Genomic DNA, 18061 nt, shown 5'->3' on the forward strand with positions numbered 1-18061 from the left:
TACAATGCATTTATTCTTAAAAACGCCAATGCAATTGCTGCACAAAGCGATTTTGTGAGCTTTTGAGTTTTTTCTATACCTTCCATTGAGGCAAAATCGCCTCAAAAATGGCCCATGCAACGCTTTTCTGAGCGGATTGGAAACGAACCGCTCAGATGTGAACTGTGTCATAGAGATTCATGGTTTAAGCGCTTTCAGGGCGTTTATTGAGACTCAAAATTTGCCAAAACCGCCTCTAGTGTGAAAGCGCCCGCAAGGATTATGCACATTTTGTATGCAAATTTATGTAGCTTTAGAATGGACCAATCAAATCCTGCCAAGGTGGAATTTGACTAGGTTTATTTACATATAATATTTGCATAATTGTGCACCAACTAGGAATTGTTTGCATCTTAGGCCTCTTTTCCACGGACTGTTGAGCTGTGTGCTCAGCAATAAGTTACCAGGCAGCAGTGAGCAGTTGTGAGAGTTTGAGAGGCATTTCACTGCCTATCAACAGTTCGTGGAAAAGATGCAGGCCTCTTTCCACAGACTGCTGATAGGCAGTGAAATGCCTCTCAAACTCTTACAACTGCTCGTTGCTGCCTGGTAACTGCTCACTGCTGCCTGATAACTGCTTGCTGAGCACACTGCTTAACAGTCTGTGGAAAGGAGGCCTAAGTGACCACACCCCTCTAGCACCTCCCACATGTTACGCATATCCTGTTTGCAGCAGAGAAGGAGCTTCTCTTATTTGCTGGTGTTGGACAGGTTGTTGATCAGACCTAGGTTGTTGCTCTGCTCCAGCTGTGTAAGTTTCTCACAGTGGCTCCCATTTGTAATGTGTGTGTTTGTAGATTACTAGTAGATGAAGCTGCATATGTTTGGGCTACTTTTGCACTCTGGCATTCTGTATTGCTTTGCGTTAGAACGTGGTCATGGCACAGTAAAAAAAAAACACATTTGCTGTGAAATAGGATATAACACATACACAATGATAAACAGCGCTGCCTGCTATGTATTCATATACAATTATGCCATTCTGCACAATTCTCCCCAATATGTTTCCATAGGCCTGTTAGTTCACCAACAACAGCTCACATAAACCAAGCTGCACAGTTCATCAAAGAGTATTCATCTGCAATATAGGTGACTTCCTGTGATGTCAGATGAAACCGTAAACACACTCACCAGATCCAATGACCCTTAAGGTGCGTACACACATGCGACTATAGTCGTTTGAAACGATCGTTCCCCGATCATTTCAAATGATGATTGTTTAAAAAAAAGCAGCCAACGACCATTAAGCCTAACGACAGACGAGCTAGATTGTTAAAAACGAACGATCTAGCTTGGCGGATTTTTTCCGACGACGATCGTTTGCAAAAGTAGTACATCGTTGGAAAATGGTCATTCGTTCTAGGCTTGACATGCGCATTTCGCTATTTCTCCATGGAACTTTTCATTTTTATGCGCAATCGTTGCTTTACGTGATGTATCGTTCGTTCTAACGATCGTTACACACCTTAAAAGCTAACTTTACTTAGGTTGTTCTTTCGTCAATTAAAAGTTCGTTCGTCGTTCGCAACGAACGATCGTTGTCGTATGTGTGTACGTAGCTTGAGGCTACATACACACTTGAGATAAAAGTCTTCTGAAAAGGCAAGATCACAGACCAATTTTACCCCATTCCATGTAGTATGAGAGCCATACTCTACACAGTCTATTGTATTGAGCTGAACTCCCCATCAGATACAAATCTTTGCAAGATGCTGCACACATTCAACAGATCAGTATCTGCAAAAGATCTGTTCCTGAAAAAGATCCGTTCTTGCAAAATGCATTCATAGTCTGATATCTGCAGATCCTCATACACACCTTGTTTAACAAACATTTATCGGTACTTATCCGTTAGCCGGGCGCATCCGGCAGGTGGCGACAAAACTCCACCAGAGTTACAGCTTTCCCTACTATCCATGTCGGCCTGGAGGGGGAATAGTAATTAGCGCCACCTGCCGGATGCGCCCGGCTAACGGATAAGTACCCATTTATCTGCAGATCAGATCCACCAGGATGGATCTGCAGATGATTGTCTGATATGCAGATGTGTGTATGAGGATCTGCAGATATCATAGACTATGAAAGCATTTTGCAGGAACTGATCTTTTGCAGATACTGATCTGTTGAATGTGTACAGCATCTTGCAATGATTTTTATCTGATGAGGAGTTCAGCTCAATAGAATAGACTGTGTAGAGTATGGCTCTCATACTACATGGAAGGGGGTAAAACCTGGTCTGTGATCTTGCCTTTTCCAAAGACTTTTATCTCAAGTGTGTATGTAGCCCAGAGCAGGGACAAGGTCCTCCAGCACCCAAGGCTGAGACACCAAAGTGCGCCCCTCCATCCCTTCCACCGCAGCTGTCACACACTGATTGCTATTAGACTAAGAGGGCCACAGGGCCCACAACCTCCCCAACACCTTAATTATCTAGTTATCTGGCTTGCAGTCACTGCTATGTATCCCCTTTTCTTATTTCTTTCTGCTTCATACACAATTAGGAATGACAGCTGAATGAATTGTGCGCCCCCTCCTACACTGCGCCCTGAGGCTGGAGCCTCTCCAGCCAATGCCTCGGCCCGGCCCTGATGTAGCCTAAAGGTGCGTACACACATGCGACTATAGTCGTTTGAAACGATCGTTCCCCGATCATTTCAAACGACGACCGTTTGAAAAAAAGCAGCCAACGACCATGAAGCCTAACGACGGACGAGCTAGATCGTTCAAAACGAATGATCTAGCTTGGCGGATTTTTCCCAACGACGATCGTTTGCAAAAGTAGTATATCGTTGGAAACGATCGTTCATACTAGGCTTGACATGCACATTTCACTATTTCTCCATAGAACTTTTCATTTTTATGCGCAAGCGCAATCGTTGCTTTATTTGTTGTAACAAATTAATTAACACTGCGCCACAGTTCCCCACTGATTATTATCACCAAAATGACAGTTCCTGGGGTCGCTGCAGATAGTCCAGTCACTGGGTAATAGATTCAAAGTTGCTGCTGCGCTCTCCAGACCTGCAAGAAATAAATCTCCACATAGGGCAATATCGTTCAATCTGTATAGATCACCACTCCATTTATTCCACGTGACTCATGTGAGGTGCTCTCCCAATTAATAACCTTATCCCCTCTCGCTAGGATGCTCACCAGATTCTGGCCACCCCAGCGTTCAGGTGGATCATGCACAGTATGTTTAAATTCAGTTCGCTGATTTCTATAAAGAGGAAAAAAATCTCCACATAGGGTAATACAGTTCAAACTCAGTAATTCCAAACACTGATTCCACCCTGTGTTTCTCAAAATCACCCTGTGATTGTGTCAATCCACCGTGCTGCACATCACACTGCTCACCAGATGCAGCCCACCTCTGATCCTAGGTGGAAGTCACGCTATATGTAATTGCCAGAAAAACTTCTCACTCCTAGATCCTTTTAACAGGCCATTTCAAGGTCTTGCTTTAATTCCACTTTAAAAATTGCTCAATGTAAAAAATATATAAAAACAAGAAACCATCATAGCGTAACACAGTAATCAATATTGCACTGCGCAAAGATTCAGTCTCACTTACGCCTCCATGTGCGTTCTGCGCATATCAAACATCAACAGCTGCCAATGCCCATCCGTCTGGATGTCGTCTGGTATCCGGGTGCGCCTAAGAACTCCGCGCTCTCCCGTTCCGCCTCCTCTCCAGGTCGCAGGGTATCAGTCCGTGCGCTTCTGTACTGACCGGCCGGTCCGTGCGCTCTCTTCCTCCTGTGCGACGTCAGACGCACAACACTGCCCTACGCGCGTTTCGTCCTCTATGCCAGACTCATCAGGGGAGCCCAGGGGTGTGGTAAATGTTCATGCGTGCAATTTTGTGAATGTCAAGATGGTCTCATTTCAGTCGGGAATTTCCTGCAAGTGCATTTCCACATGCGGAAAATGATTGTGAATAGAGCCCATTGTCAATCAAGTTTGCTCTTGGCAACTTCCTGATGTATGGCCCCTTAAAGGGGAACTTCAGCCTAAACAAACATACTGTCATTAAGTTACATTAGTTAAGGTAATTAATCTCTTACCCACACGGTTTTAAAAGAACAGGCAAATGTTTGTGATTTCATGGGGGCAGCCATCTGGTACGTTTCCACAAGAGCGAATCTGCATGCGTTTCCTGCATGCAGATTCGCATAGACAATACAAGTGGATGGCCCTGTTTCCACTTGTGCGGGATTCTGTGCAGTTTGTCATGCAGAAAAAATCTGCACGGCAGACCCATCAGAATTCGCACGCCGCACGCAATTTGTCAGTAATGTAACTAAATAGGAAAACCGCAAGCATTTTAGTCTTGAGGTTTTCCCGGCATTTCTGTGTGCGTTTCCGCTTAAAAACCCATGTCAATGCTAGCCGGCATTGACATGGTTAAAATCGCATTGTGCAAACCGCGAGCGATTCCGCGTGAAAATCCTCATAGGAATGGCAACGAAACCGCAAACGCATTTCTTGCAGAGATTGTCCCGTCGAAATTGCGCCACAGTAGTAGAAACGTACCCTCAGTCGTATTTTTAAATGCAAAAAGACTACATAGGTATGCCCCTTTAATGCCCCTTTAATTAAGACATACCTTTCATTGCACAGATTTTCTTGTTTTTGTCGCTGGTGCCTCCTGTATACTCTCTCAGGGGCATAGCAATAGGGGTTGCAGAGGTTGCGACCGCATCAGGGCCCTTGGGCCAGAGGGGCCCCGAAGGGCCCTCCCTCAACTACAGTATTAGCTCTCTATTGGTCCTGTGCTCATAATAATCACTTCTACTGATACTTTGAATAGTGGTAATCATTAACAAAGTGCTCCCCATCCCCTTCTTGCACCTCTGACACTGTAGTTGCCATTGGCAGGTTTTGGTGCGCCGTATCAATTATGTATAGAGTGCTTGGGGGGCCCCATTGTAAAACTTGCATCGGGGCCCACAGCTCCTTAGCTACGCCACTGTACTCTCTCCATTAGGTATTAGTCTACAAAGCTGAAAAACTAGTTGAAAGGAAGAGGCGGAGCTGATCCTGCTGGTCCACCCCTGTTCCGCCCACATGCTTCACGTAATCCATGACCCCCTGTCAACGATCTTCATTTCCCTGGCTTGACAGTGAGAGAGCTGCTACACACTGAATCTGTCACCCCGCAACGCCCCAAAAGTACTTCAGATTTTGCAAGTGAAAATTTTAAAGGGAGCCTGAACAGTGCAATGAAAAGGAAATCTGAACTTACCTGGGGCTTCCTCCAGCCCCCCTCCCATAACCCGCCAGGTCCCCCCATGACCTCTTGGTCCCTTCCGTGGTCCCGCTGGCGGCTCCTGTAATCCAGCAACTTTGGCTGAATTTGTGCATGCGTGCAGGGGCGTAACAATAGACCCTGCAAGGGATGCCTCCGCAGGGGGGCCCAGACGCCACAGGGGGCCCGTGGGGGGAAAAGTTTGAGAGACTGACAGCTAAGGGCATGGAGAGAAAAAAATGTGTTCTGCTCTCACACCATTGTTATATTGACTGCATGTGTCCACCACACAGATAAAGAATCACACACACTTTGGAATTTGTACACTGTCCCTGCTCCCTAAGGTTCATAAAAAACATCTGTCTCTCACTGCAGCTAAGTTAACCTCCTGAGCGGTATGGACGAGCTCAGCTCGTCCATCACCGCCGGAGGCTGCCTGATCGCCGCCGCTCAGCGGCGAAAGAGGGTCCCCCCAGCCGCCCGAGCCCTGCGCAGCCGGACCAATCAGTTCCGGCCAGCGCTAAGGGCTGGATCGGAGGCGGCTGACGTCAGGACGTCGGCTGACGTCCATGACGTCACTCCGCTCGTCGCCATGGCGACGAGGAAAGCCAAACAAGGAAGGCTGCTCATTGCGGCCTTCCTTGTTTATTCTGGGAGCCGGAGGCGATCGGAAGAACGCCTCCGGAGCGCCCTCTAGTGGGCTTTCATGCAGCCAACTTTCAGTTGGCTGCATGAAATAGTTTTTTTTTTATTAAAAAAAAAAACCCTCCCGCAGCCTCCCTGGCGATCTCAATAGAACGCCGGGGAGGTTAAAGACTTTACAACTTTTTTTCAAAATGTGACTCCTTTGTTTGTAGACTTTCCCTTTTCAGCAAAAGGATCCCTAGATTCTTATCACACTGGCTAATGACTTTATGACCTCTGAATACTTTTACAACTCAATGGAGTGGAGATTGATGTCTTAAGGTAGCCATACACTGGTCGATTTGCCATCAGATTCGACCAACAGATAGATCCCTCTCTGATCGAATCTGATCAGAGAGGGATCGTATGGCTACCTTTACTGCAAACAGATTGTGAACCGATTTCAGCCTGAAACCGTTCACAATCTGTTGTGGTGGTGGTGCTGCTGCTGCCGCTCCCCTTCCCTCGCCGCATACATTACCTGCTCCGCCGGCGCGACTGCCCCCGGTCACCGCTGCTCCGTCTCCGCTCTGGTCTCCAGGTCCAGCATGCTTTACTTCTTCCTACTCGGCAGGAAGTTTAAACAGTAGAGCGCCCTCTACTGTTTAAACTTCCTGCCGGGCAGGAAGAAGTGAAAACCCGGAGACCAGCGCGGAGACGGAGCAGCGGTGACCGGGGGCAGTCACGCCGGCGGAGCAGGTAATTTATGCGGGCTCTATTGCGTCTATCGTCGGGTAATCGAACGTCGCTAGCGACGCGCTCCCTACCCGCGGGCGATCGACGGTAATTTTCCGCACGGAGCGATCGACGGGATCGGACGAAATGGATCGAAATTCGGCGTGTTGCGGGAACGATGTGACAGCAGATTCGATCCCAGTGATCGAATCTGCTTTCGATCTGGCGGGAATCGGCCTAGTGTATGGCCGGCTTTACTGTTGCTGCTTCATTTAGAGCTTGTGACATTCTGAATGTTTTGCCAAAGTTACATTGATACTATATCTTATGTTCAGCATGTCATTGTTGTTCCTCCATATAGCATGTGCTCTCATGTAGTAAAATAATATGGCTGTGTGTGTGTACTGGGAGCAGAGCTGCAATGAGGGACTTGTCAGCTGCAAGGGGCTGGAGGAAGCCCCGGGCAAGTAGATCTGGGGGTAGCATAGATTGCCTGACGTTTCCTTTAAGTCTAAGTGTTTTTATATGCATGGGGAAAACACATTGGTCCTCTTTTCCTGTGCAGAAAGCGAGGAGGGTGGGGGGCCCCATCCAAAGTTTCACAGGGGGGGGGGGGGGGCCCAGTGATGTCTAGTTAGGCCCTGCATGCGTGCCCCCAATGTGTCATCACTAGGGATGATCAATGAGATGCAAATATTTCTGAGTTGATGCAAATGTAGGCAGCTTCAAAATGACTAATCAATTTAAACTTGAGTTTAAATTTAATGATATCCGGTTTCAAACTGCATATATTTGCATAAAAATTTGCATAAACTCTGAAGTATTTGCATCTGTATGATCATCTCTAGTCATCACGCCAGTCTTTAGAGAACCATGCCTGGCAGGGCCGGATTTACCATAAGGCACTGTAGGCACGTGCCTACAGGCGCCTGATGATGGAAAGGCGGTTCACTCCCCTCTCCAAGTGCCTCGCCCCTTCTTGCCTTATGCAGAGTGGTGAGCAGAGTGTAAATGAATGAGAGGTTACTCACCCAGCACCCAGCATTCCACTGACAAGCTTTCTCTTCAGTCAAGGGAACCTAAAGCTACATAAAACTAATGTTCTTCTAGCTACCTAATACTTGAGGGCACCTCTAGCTACTTAATATTGAGGGCACATCTGGCTAATACTAAGGGGCACCTGTAGCTACCTATGATGGGCAAGAGAAGTAAGAGAGAAGTGACAACTGTGCCAGCCAGAACACTTGCGGTGCCGTTCAGTGGGGGTTTGTAGGTTTGTGGAGGGTGCAGTCTGGGGTGCCAGGACATCTGTGCCTATAGGCTCCTGTGAGGTAAATCCGGGCCTGATGCCTGGGCGTGTCCTGCCTACGGTGACCGGCATGATAGTCTGCATGCGCCTCTTCAGTCCACTGCATCACCTGGCGTGAAGTTACAAAAATGTTCAACTATCATAAAACTATTTAAAGGGAACCTTAACTGAACGGGGGGTAAAGAGTTTTACTTACCTGGGGCTATTACCAGCCCCCTGCAGCAGTCCTGTGCCCTCGGCGCCGCTCTGGAATCCTCTGGTCCCCCGCTGTCACTCAGTTTCGTTTTTGACGACTCACCAGTCTCCGGCCGCCATGCGTATTATTGGACGCATTCACCAATGCAATTAGCGCTATTGCGGACCGCAACGCGTACAAAAATACGAGTTGATGCATATCTACGCGTGCGGAATGCAGCAACGCGTATTTTTGTACGCGTTGCGGTCCGCAATAGCGCTAATTGCATTGGTGAATGCGTCCAAAAATACGCATAGCGGGCGGCGACTGGTGAGTCGTCAAAAACGAAACTAAGTGACAGCAGAGGACCAGAGGATTCCAGAGCGGCGCCGAGGGCACAGGACTGCTGCAGGGGTCTGGTAATAGCCCCAGGTAAGTGAAACTCTTTACCCCCCGTCCAGTTAAGGTTCCCTTTAAAAAACATGGATATTAGACCTCCACACTTGGCAGTGTATCACAAAAGTATATACAGCTAAGCCCCTGCCGTTACCCACAACTCTCAGCTAACTGGAATGCCTGAGGGGGATAACGGGGGCTTCGTCTTCTACCCTTCCTGCAGTTCCCTTCGGCTTTCCGACATCCAGGCACAGCTCCAGACATGTCACATGAGCCGTTGCAGGTCAGGTGACACACCGGGAGCTGAGCACAAAGGATGTCGGAAAGCCACTAGGAGCTACAGTAAAGGCTCTGTATTTTCAGCTGCATGGTGTGGGGGAGGCTTTTTGGTATTTTTACTGGTTGCTCAAGCCACTGGCAAGCACACGTGTCTAGCATAAGGTGATCCCCGCCAGTGCCGGATACTGGGGAATTTACTGTATGATATTTTTTTTTTTGGAACTCTGGTTCTACATTGAAGTGGCTCTGAATGAACCATGGAAATGATCTATGATATATACTTTTGTGATACATTGCCAACTGTGGAGTCTGTTATTCGTTGTAAGTCTTTATAAGGGTAATGATCAACAATTTTGCTAAATTGAGAAAGAACTAAAAGTAATTCTGGCCAATGTCCTTTTTAGTTGGCGGCCCGGATTACAGAAAGGGTAGAAAGCCCCACTCCCAAAGTGTTTCATCCATTGGGCTAGCTAAAATCTAAACTGGGATATCTCAAAGGCAAGACTTGCTCGCTCACAGGTGCAATTCTGGGAACCATTACTTGACAATATAAACAACAATTTTTCTTTCCTTGCCATGTGGTTGTCACCAGAACTTAAAGGAAACCTTAGATATGGTGTGTGTGTGTGAGAGCAATTTTATACTTACCTGGGCTTCCTCCAGCCCCATGAGGTGCTTGGGGTTCCTCAACGTCCTCCCCGGTCACCAGTGGTGCTCTCCTGGGCACCCCTGTCGCTCTCCTGCAGCCTAGAGCATTCTGGGCACGGGAGTGCGACAGCTTGCAAGCACAGCTGAGCCACAGATGCGCTGAAGACCACAACTTGCAGTGACTGACCCGATTACCGGGAGGATTTCGAGGGATCCAAAGCACCTTATGGGGCTGGAGGAAGCTCCAGGGTAAGTATAAATTGGCCCACACATGCCATCTTGGGTACACTTTAATGCTTCTGCATATTTAATTTTGTTTACTTTTCTGTGCAGGTGGACTGATGGGCCATTGCTCAGTGGCTTATATCCAAGAAGGCTTCATCCACCACAGATAATGGCTGACACAGGAGATGACCTGTGTGTGTGCTCTGAGTGTGGAAGAACATTCCTCAACCAGAACTTGTTCAGAGCTCACCAGATGTTCCATGCTGGAGATTGTCCATATCACTGCTCTGAGTGTGAAGTAGGGTTTCCTCTACAGGCTCACCTGATCGCTCACCAGAGAATCCATGCAGGAGAAAAGGTTCATTCCTATTCTGAGTATGATGAAGCTTACCCAGACAAGGCATTGCTCCTCACACATCAGGGGACTCACACAGGAGAGAAGGTTTATTCCTATTCGGAGTGTGAGGAAGCTTACCCAGACAAGGCATTGCTCCTCACATATCAGGGGACTCACACAGGAGAGAAGGTTTATTCCTATTCGGAGTGTGAAGAAGCTTACCCAGACAAGACATTGCTCCTCACACATCAGAAGACTCACACAGGAGAGAAGGTTTATTCCTATTCGGAGTGTGAAGAAGCTTACCCAGACAAGACATTGCTCCTCACACATCAGAAGACTCACACAGGAGAGAAGGTTTATTCCTATTCGGAGTGTGAAGAAGCTTACCCAGACAAGACATTGCTCCTCACACATCAGAAGACTCACACAGGAGAGAAGGTTTATTCCTATTCGGAGTGTGAAGAAGCTTACCCAGACAAGACATTGCTCCTCACACATCAGAAGACTCACACAGGAGAGAAAGTTTATTCCTATTCAGAGTGTGAGGAAGCTTACCCAGACAAGACATTGCTCCTCACACATCAGAAGACTCACACAGGAGAGAAGGTTTATTCCTATTCAGAGTGTGAGGAAGCTTACCCAGACAAGACATTGCTCCTCACACATCAGAAGACTCACACAGGAGAGAAGGTTTATTCCTATTCAGAATGTAAGGAAGCTTACCCAGACAAGACATTGCTCCTCACACATCAGGGGACTCACACAGGAGAGAAGGTTTATTCCTATTCAGAATGTAAGGAAGCTTACCCAGACAAGACATTGCTCCTCACACATCAGAAGACTCACACAGGAGAGGTTTATTCCTATTCGGAATGTGAGGAAGCTTACCCAGACAAGACATTGCTCCTCACACATCAGAAGACTCACACAGGAGAGGTTTATTCCTATTCGGAATGTGAGGAAGCTTACCCAGACAAGACATTGCTCATCACACATCAGAAGACTCACACAGGAGAGAAGGTTTATTCCTATTCAGAGTGTGAGGAAGCTTACCCAGACAAGACATTGCTCATCACACATCAGAAGACTCACACAGGAGAGAAGGTTTATTCCTATTCAGAGTGTGAGGAAGCTTACCCAGACAAGACATTGCTCCTCACACATCAGAAGACTCACACAGGAGAGAAGGTTTATTCCTATTCAGAGTGTGAGGAAGCTTACCCAGACAAGACATTGCTCCTCACACATCAGGGGACTCACACAGGAGAGAAGGTTTATTCCTATTCGGAGTGTGAAGAAGCTTACCCAGACAAGGCATTGCTCCTCACACATCAGAGGACTCACACAGGAGAGAAGGTTTATTCCTATTCAGAGTGTGAGGAAGCTTACCCAGACAAGACATTGCTCCTCACACATCAGGGGACTCACACAGGAGAGAAGGTTTATTCCTATTCGGAGTGTGAAGAAGCTTACCCAGACAAGGCATTGCTCCTCACACATCAGAGGACTCACACAGGAGATAAGCCATATACTTGTACTGTGTGTAATAAAGGTTTCATGAGGAGAAGTCATCTTACTGCTCACCACCGGAGAACTCACACAGGGGAGAAGCCATATACTTGTACTGTGTGTAATAAAGGTTTTATGAGCAGATCTCCTCTTATTGATCACCAAAGGACTCACACAGGAGAGAAGCCGTATAAGTGTACTGAATGTGATAAAAGCTTCACAAATAAGAGTAGCTTTAATAAGCATCAGAAGATTCATAGAGGAGAGAAGCCATATACTTGTAGTGAATGTGATAAGTGCTTTATACAACGGAGTAATCTTATTGACCACCAGAGGACTCACACAGGAGAGAAGCCATATAGTTGCGCTGAATGTAATAAATGCTTCTCGAACCACAGTAGTCTTATTGAGCACCAGAGGACTCACACAGGAGAGAAGCCATATAGATGTACTATATGTAATAAATGCTTCACACAGCGGGCTGGTCTTAATTATCACCAGAGGACTCCCAGTGGAGAGAAGCCATATGCTTGTCGTACTGAACGTAACAAAAGCTTCACATTAGAGTGATTTTAGTCAGCGCGGGAATATTCACCCAGGAGAGAAGCCATTTACAGTATGTTTTCAGAATGTGGCCAGTGTTTCTCCCAGAATGACCACTTCATAGTCACAGGGAGGAATCTACAGAGATGTTTGATATGCTACAAATGCTTCCACCACAAGGGTCAGCAGGGTCGGCCCTAGACTTTTTGCCGCCTGAGGCAAATTTTGAAAAGGGCAGGACGGGGGTATTGGGCCTAGCGGTGGGGAGGGGTGTCGGGCCCCCCCCCTCCCCTGGGTCCCCCAATCTGCGCTCCCCTCCAGCTTTAAATAGTGAGTAAGCAGCCGACAGTAAGAGGCACGGGCGGGGGATCACTCACCTCTTCCTCGTTCCAACCTGCGCTCCACTGACGTCACTTCCTGCAACGCCGGCCACGTACAATACAGTGGGCAGCGTTGCAGGAAGTGACGTCAGTGGAGCGCACGCTGGAACGAGGAAGAGGTGAGTGATCCCTCGCCCGTGCCTCTTACTGTCGGCTGCTTACTCACTATTTAGAGCTGGAGGGGAGCGCAGACCGGGGGACCCAGGCGAAGGAGGGGGGGGGGGGTCCGACCCCCCCTCCTCACCGCTAGGCCCAATACCCCGTCCTGCCCGCTACTCCTCCAGCTCGGCGGCCGGCCCCCCCGCACCCACGGACGGGCGGATACCGCCCCTAGAAGTTTGCCGCCTGAGGCAAAAGTTTCACCCTGCCTCATGAGCGGGCCGGCCCTGAGGGTCAGTATTAATGATCTCATGGCAGCTCGCCAGGGAAGGAGACACTCATTGTGAAATGCAGATTATCAGTTGAATGTAAGGGTCCATTCACACGGAATCAGTCTAATCAGCCCAAAGCGGCGAAGAGAAATTTGGGAGCACCATGCGATGCCATAGGCCAGTGATGGCTAACCTTGGCACTCCAGCTTTGGTGGAACTACAAGTCCCATGAGGCATTGCAATACTCTGACCACTCTAAGCGTAACTCGGGGAGGCAGAGGCATGATGGGATTTGTAGTTTTGTCACAGCTGGAGTGCCAAGGTTGGCCATCACTGCCATAGGCCATAATGTGAATTAACGTAATGGTAAAGAAGAGATGCGTGCACCTTCCGTCTTGTGACATCCGTGTTTTATTGCAGCAGTGAGAAAGAATCATCACATGGGACTCTGTATAGCAGTCAAAACGATCAACATACCATGGTGTGGAGCGGTGATGGTGGAGGAGGTGGGCGGCGGGTGTGGATGGCGGAGAGCGATGGCCGTTTCGTGTCGCTAGGACACTTGGTCACGCTGCGTTCCACCTACAGGTGGAACCTACAGGTGGAACGCAGCGTGACCAAGTGTCCTAGCGACACGAAACGGCCGTCGCTCTCCGCCATCCACACCCGCCGCCCACCTCCTCCACCATCACCGCTCCACACCATGGTATGTTGATCGTTTTGACTGCTATACAGAGTCCTATGTGATGATTCTTTCTCACTGCTGCAATAAAACACGGATGTCACAAGACGGAAGGTGCACGCATCTCTCTTCTTTACCATTACGATTTGACACTTCTGTCCCTATACCAGAGCGGAGCACACGTCCTACAAGTGGCTAGCAGCAGGACCGAGTTGGAGACGGTGAGAGTGACATTTGCTTATTTTCTTTCCCTCCACTGTACATATGAATAGGAGTGCCGCACTTTTTTCCTTTCTACCACAGCAACATAATGTGAATTAACGGCTAGCTATAGAGGCGCTCAGACAATAATTTGGGCACAATTGAGGGCGTCCAAATTACTTTAAGGCCTCTTTCACAGTAGGACGTTGCGTTTTGATGCGACGCTAAAGTCGCAATGCAAATTACAACGCAACGCCCCCAAAATGGTCACATCGCAACTTAATGCCCCGTTATCGTCACATACAGTACAGCATACAGGCAAGGAAAAGTATGCTTCCAAGTCATTACTGAGCATGTGCAAACAGTCTAACGCAGCTAATAACGTGTATAACGCACAGCCGGCAGCACTTTCACTTAACGTGCAGCATTGGACACCAACGCAACGTGTGCACTGTGAAAAGGGCATTGGTTTTTCTTGCAGTGAGTTATTCTGCATTAAATGTTGTTTTAACATGCGACTTTAACGTTGACTGTGAAAGAGGCCTAAAAACAGTGTAATTTGGCTGCTAGCAATAGACAGCAGACGTATTACATCTTTCCCGAGTCCATGGTGGCCTGGAGGGGGAATAGTAATTAACACCGCCGGGACCATTTTTGGCTTCACCCTGCAGTCAAATTTCCTGGCATTTTTTGCATGTATGTGAATCCGTTGCTGTCAGTTATCGTGAATGGACAACTGACGTGCAGTCCAGTGGCCATGTTTCCCTATGGGTCAGTTCATATTCTATGCGTTTTTAACTGAAAGCTTTTCACAATGCACTGCTATGGAACTACTGATCAGTTAAAACAAATGTTTTTCAGTGTTAGAGGCCTTTTGGTTTGTCACTAGAAGACCCTCACTGCAAAATCACATTAAAGAGACTCTGTAACATCAAAAACCTCCCCTGGGGGGTACTCGCCTCGGGTGGGGGAAGCCTCGGGATCCTAATGAGGCTTCCCACGCCATCCTCTGTCCCACGGGGGTCTCGCTGCAGCCCTCCGAACAGCTGGCGACAGACCCGACTGTAGCTTCAATATTTACCTTTGCTGGCTCCAGCGGGGGCGCTGTGGCTGCTTTCGGCACGGAAATAGACGAAAATACCCGATCTCCGTCGGGTCCGCTCTACTGCGCAGGCGCAGTAGAGCAGACCCGACGGCGATCGGGTATTTCTGCCTACTTCAGAGCCGTCAGACCGCCTGCGCAGCAGCCGGGAAGGTAAATATTGACGTTACCGCTGCACGGAGGGCTGCAGCGAGACCCCTGAGGGATGGAGGACGGCGTGGGAAGCCTCATTAGGATCCGGAGGCTTCCCCCACCCGAGGTGAGTACCCCCCAGGGGATGTTTTGTTGTTACAGTTCCTCTTTAACTAGTTTTTATGGGACCACTTTGGCCATGATCCGTAAAAGAGAGGCCCTCTGGATTTTTAGATTGGGGACTAGGGCCCCCCTTGGCATGAATGTTAGGTGGGATTTGTCCCTAGTGACTCGTTAACCCAATTCATATCCCTTCGCCCCCATATCTATACATGTTGCCTTTGGGTAGTTTCTAGGTTCAGCTTGAGTCATTTGTCTACATACATGCAATTTCTTTTTTGTAATATATTGGTGTGCTTATTTCTTTGAGTGTGTTTGTTGTTCTTTGGTTTTTATTTTGTTCATTCATTTATGGGTTTTAATATGTTTTAATTTTACACATATTATATTGTAAAGGCTGATGTGGCAACCAGTTTGGAGGGTGTAGATCCTGGGTTCCCGCCCATATTGGGCGTGGTGGGTCTGTCACCATTCCTGGTTTTGCCCATCATCCTCTATATAATCCTTTTGATGTGAGTCCTAAAGTGGCTATGATTAAGAACCGTGTAGGTTCGAAACATGTCAGTCAAGTAATCTTTTATCTGACCGGGATACGTCCTGAATAAACTTTGGATTGTGGAGACACTGTGCGGACGCTTACTTGATAACATATATATGCCTGTTCTGGATATACAAAGTATAAACTTAAACCTTGCAACATCTTTCTTTTAAATACATATAATTTGCTTTAATCAGGAATGCACAATGTTTTGTTCATAATCGCATGTCTTTACTTTTTGCTACAAATCTATTCCATGTACCTTCATGGCAGCACTCAGTAGGTCCTTGTTTCTAAGGGAGTAAAAGTTCCCTTTAGGTGCAGTGCTGGCAACAAAGAGTTCATCTTGCAGCAGTAGAGATGAGATGGGCGGGTTAAGCTCTATATTCACAGCAAAATTGGTTGCACAGATTGGTTCCCCTCCCAACTCCTCCCTGACTACCTCATGTCAGTGTTGCTATGTATTCTATCGAAGCTGCATCTGATACTGTCAAAGGAAGTGAATTTTGAAATCTCATGAAAATGAATGATATAAACTGGATTTGTACGTAAAACTTTGTGCATTGCAAATAGTGTTATATTCCAGACCACATGCATTAAAAAGAACACAAGGCTGAACTGGGGTTACCTAGTAACACGCTATTTAGTTGAAAATATTTTTTTTTCTTTGAGTGGACTGCTCACATGTATGGAGGTGATTAAGTTTTATATCAGCATCTTTCTGTTGCACAGATACTGAGACCGGTTATTACAGTGATTTCCCAGACAGGAAGTAAACTGCCTGCTGTGGTCACATGATCAGTTTGTGTGAAAAGACCTGTATTATTTCTGATCTCTCAAAAACCTAACAGAAGTTGTTTAGGTAATGCCTTTGATGACTCATGCCTAATACACACAATTAGATTTTCTGGCAGATTTCTTGCCAGATCGATTTACAGCATATCTGCTCTGATTTCCGATCGATTTTACATAGAAGCGAATGAAAAATCGATCGGAAATCAGATCAGAGATCAGATCGGACATGCTGGAAATAATCGATCTGGCAAGAAATCTTCCAGAAAATCTCATTGCGTGTATAAAGCATAACTGTACTAGATTTTCTTGCAAGCTTTCAAAACTTTAAGGTGAACCAAAGATGAAGCACCCTCATGTATTTTACCATATATATCTGTGGGCACATTACAGAAAACATCTACCTTGCTTTCTGTTTCATTCTGCACTGCACAGCTTGCTTCTTTTCAACCCTCATAAAATCCCTGACTGAGCATTCAGTCTGGCTTTACTATGACTCAGCTATGATTCCTGAGCAGAGGCAGCAGGGGACAGGCTTGGGCTTGAAAAGACATGAGAGAAGTCAGACTGAGCTATAAATATTCCTGAGCAAAGCCAGACTGAATGCTCAGCCGGGGATTTTATCAGGGTTGATGAGAAGCAAGCTGAACAGTGCAGAATGAAACAGAAAGCAGGGTAGGTGTTTTCTCTAATGTTCCCACTGATATATATAGTAAAATACATGAGGGTGCTTCGTCTCTGGTTCTCTTTAAAGGGTCCTTTTTAACTTTAAAAAAAAACAAAAAAGTTTCATTTACCTGGGGCTTCTACCGGCCCCCCCTGCAGACGTCCTGTCCTGCGCCGGCCAGCACTCTGGTGGGCCTTTGGCTCAAGAGATTAGGATGTGTGAGAATTTGACCAGTTTGTATGTTTATGATTGCAATCCTCGCCTGATGGATCCTCACCTGATGGAGGATTGCAGTCATAAACATACAAACTGATCAAATGTTGACACATCTGGGTTATATCAAATACTATAGTGTGTTGCTAATAGGTGTGCAAACTACTGTTTGAGTGACAGAAGCTGTATGCATCAAGCAAGTAATGTTGGGTTTTCTTTTCAATCAATCCAAAACATCTTTAATTTATTTCTTGTCCAGTGTTTGCTGGACCACTGATGTCTCAGCCTGGGGTTACTGGAGAGGCCAGAGCTAGCTGCTGGAAGCGGCCACCCCTCACTACCCCTCTGCCTGGGCTCTGCAGCCTGCTATGTCTGTGTGACTTCCAGTCTACACAGCAGATAAGAGAACAGACAGTTATCTAGGTTGGCTCCACCCTCTGCGCTACTCTCCACACCACTGTCCTTTTCCTGCTGCTGTGAGGAGAGCACGCCTGGGAGGGGCTGGCTGTGTGTGCAGTGCTCCAGGGGGGGGGGGGGATGTACCCAGGTCCCCCCTCAGTTAATGGACTTTCTAAACAGTCAGTTGGTGCCATCCTCCATCTCCTGCCTCCAGTGTGATTTATGTTCTTTCCTGCTTCTCTCATGGAATGGCTGGTTGGCCACCTTCTCCAATAAAAATGATACAAAGCTTGACCTATGCAGCGTTCATACCTCACTATGTACCAACTTACCCAACCAATTAACCAATGCTGTGACCGTATATATAATGTTCCAACAGACCCCCCTACTT

General features: G+C 47.2%; 1 protein-coding gene across 1 annotated transcript; it reads left to right on the forward strand.

Annotated features, from left to right (window-relative positions):
- Positions 1-9682: 9682 nt before the first annotated feature.
- On the forward strand, positions 9683-12100 carry LOC137562098 (zinc finger protein 850-like). Its single transcript, XM_068273435.1, has 2 exons — positions 9683-9705; positions 9790-12100. Exons 1-2 carry the CDS (start codon positions 9683-9685, stop codon positions 12098-12100), a joined length of 2334 nt encoding a protein of 777 aa, XP_068129536.1.
- Positions 12101-18061: the final 5961 nt, after the last annotated feature.

This window comes from Hyperolius riggenbachi, chromosome 3 (assembly GCF_040937935.1).
Source record: "Hyperolius riggenbachi isolate aHypRig1 chromosome 3, aHypRig1.pri, whole genome shotgun sequence".
Classification (NCBI taxonomy): Eukaryota; Metazoa; Chordata; class Amphibia; order Anura; family Hyperoliidae; genus Hyperolius; species Hyperolius riggenbachi.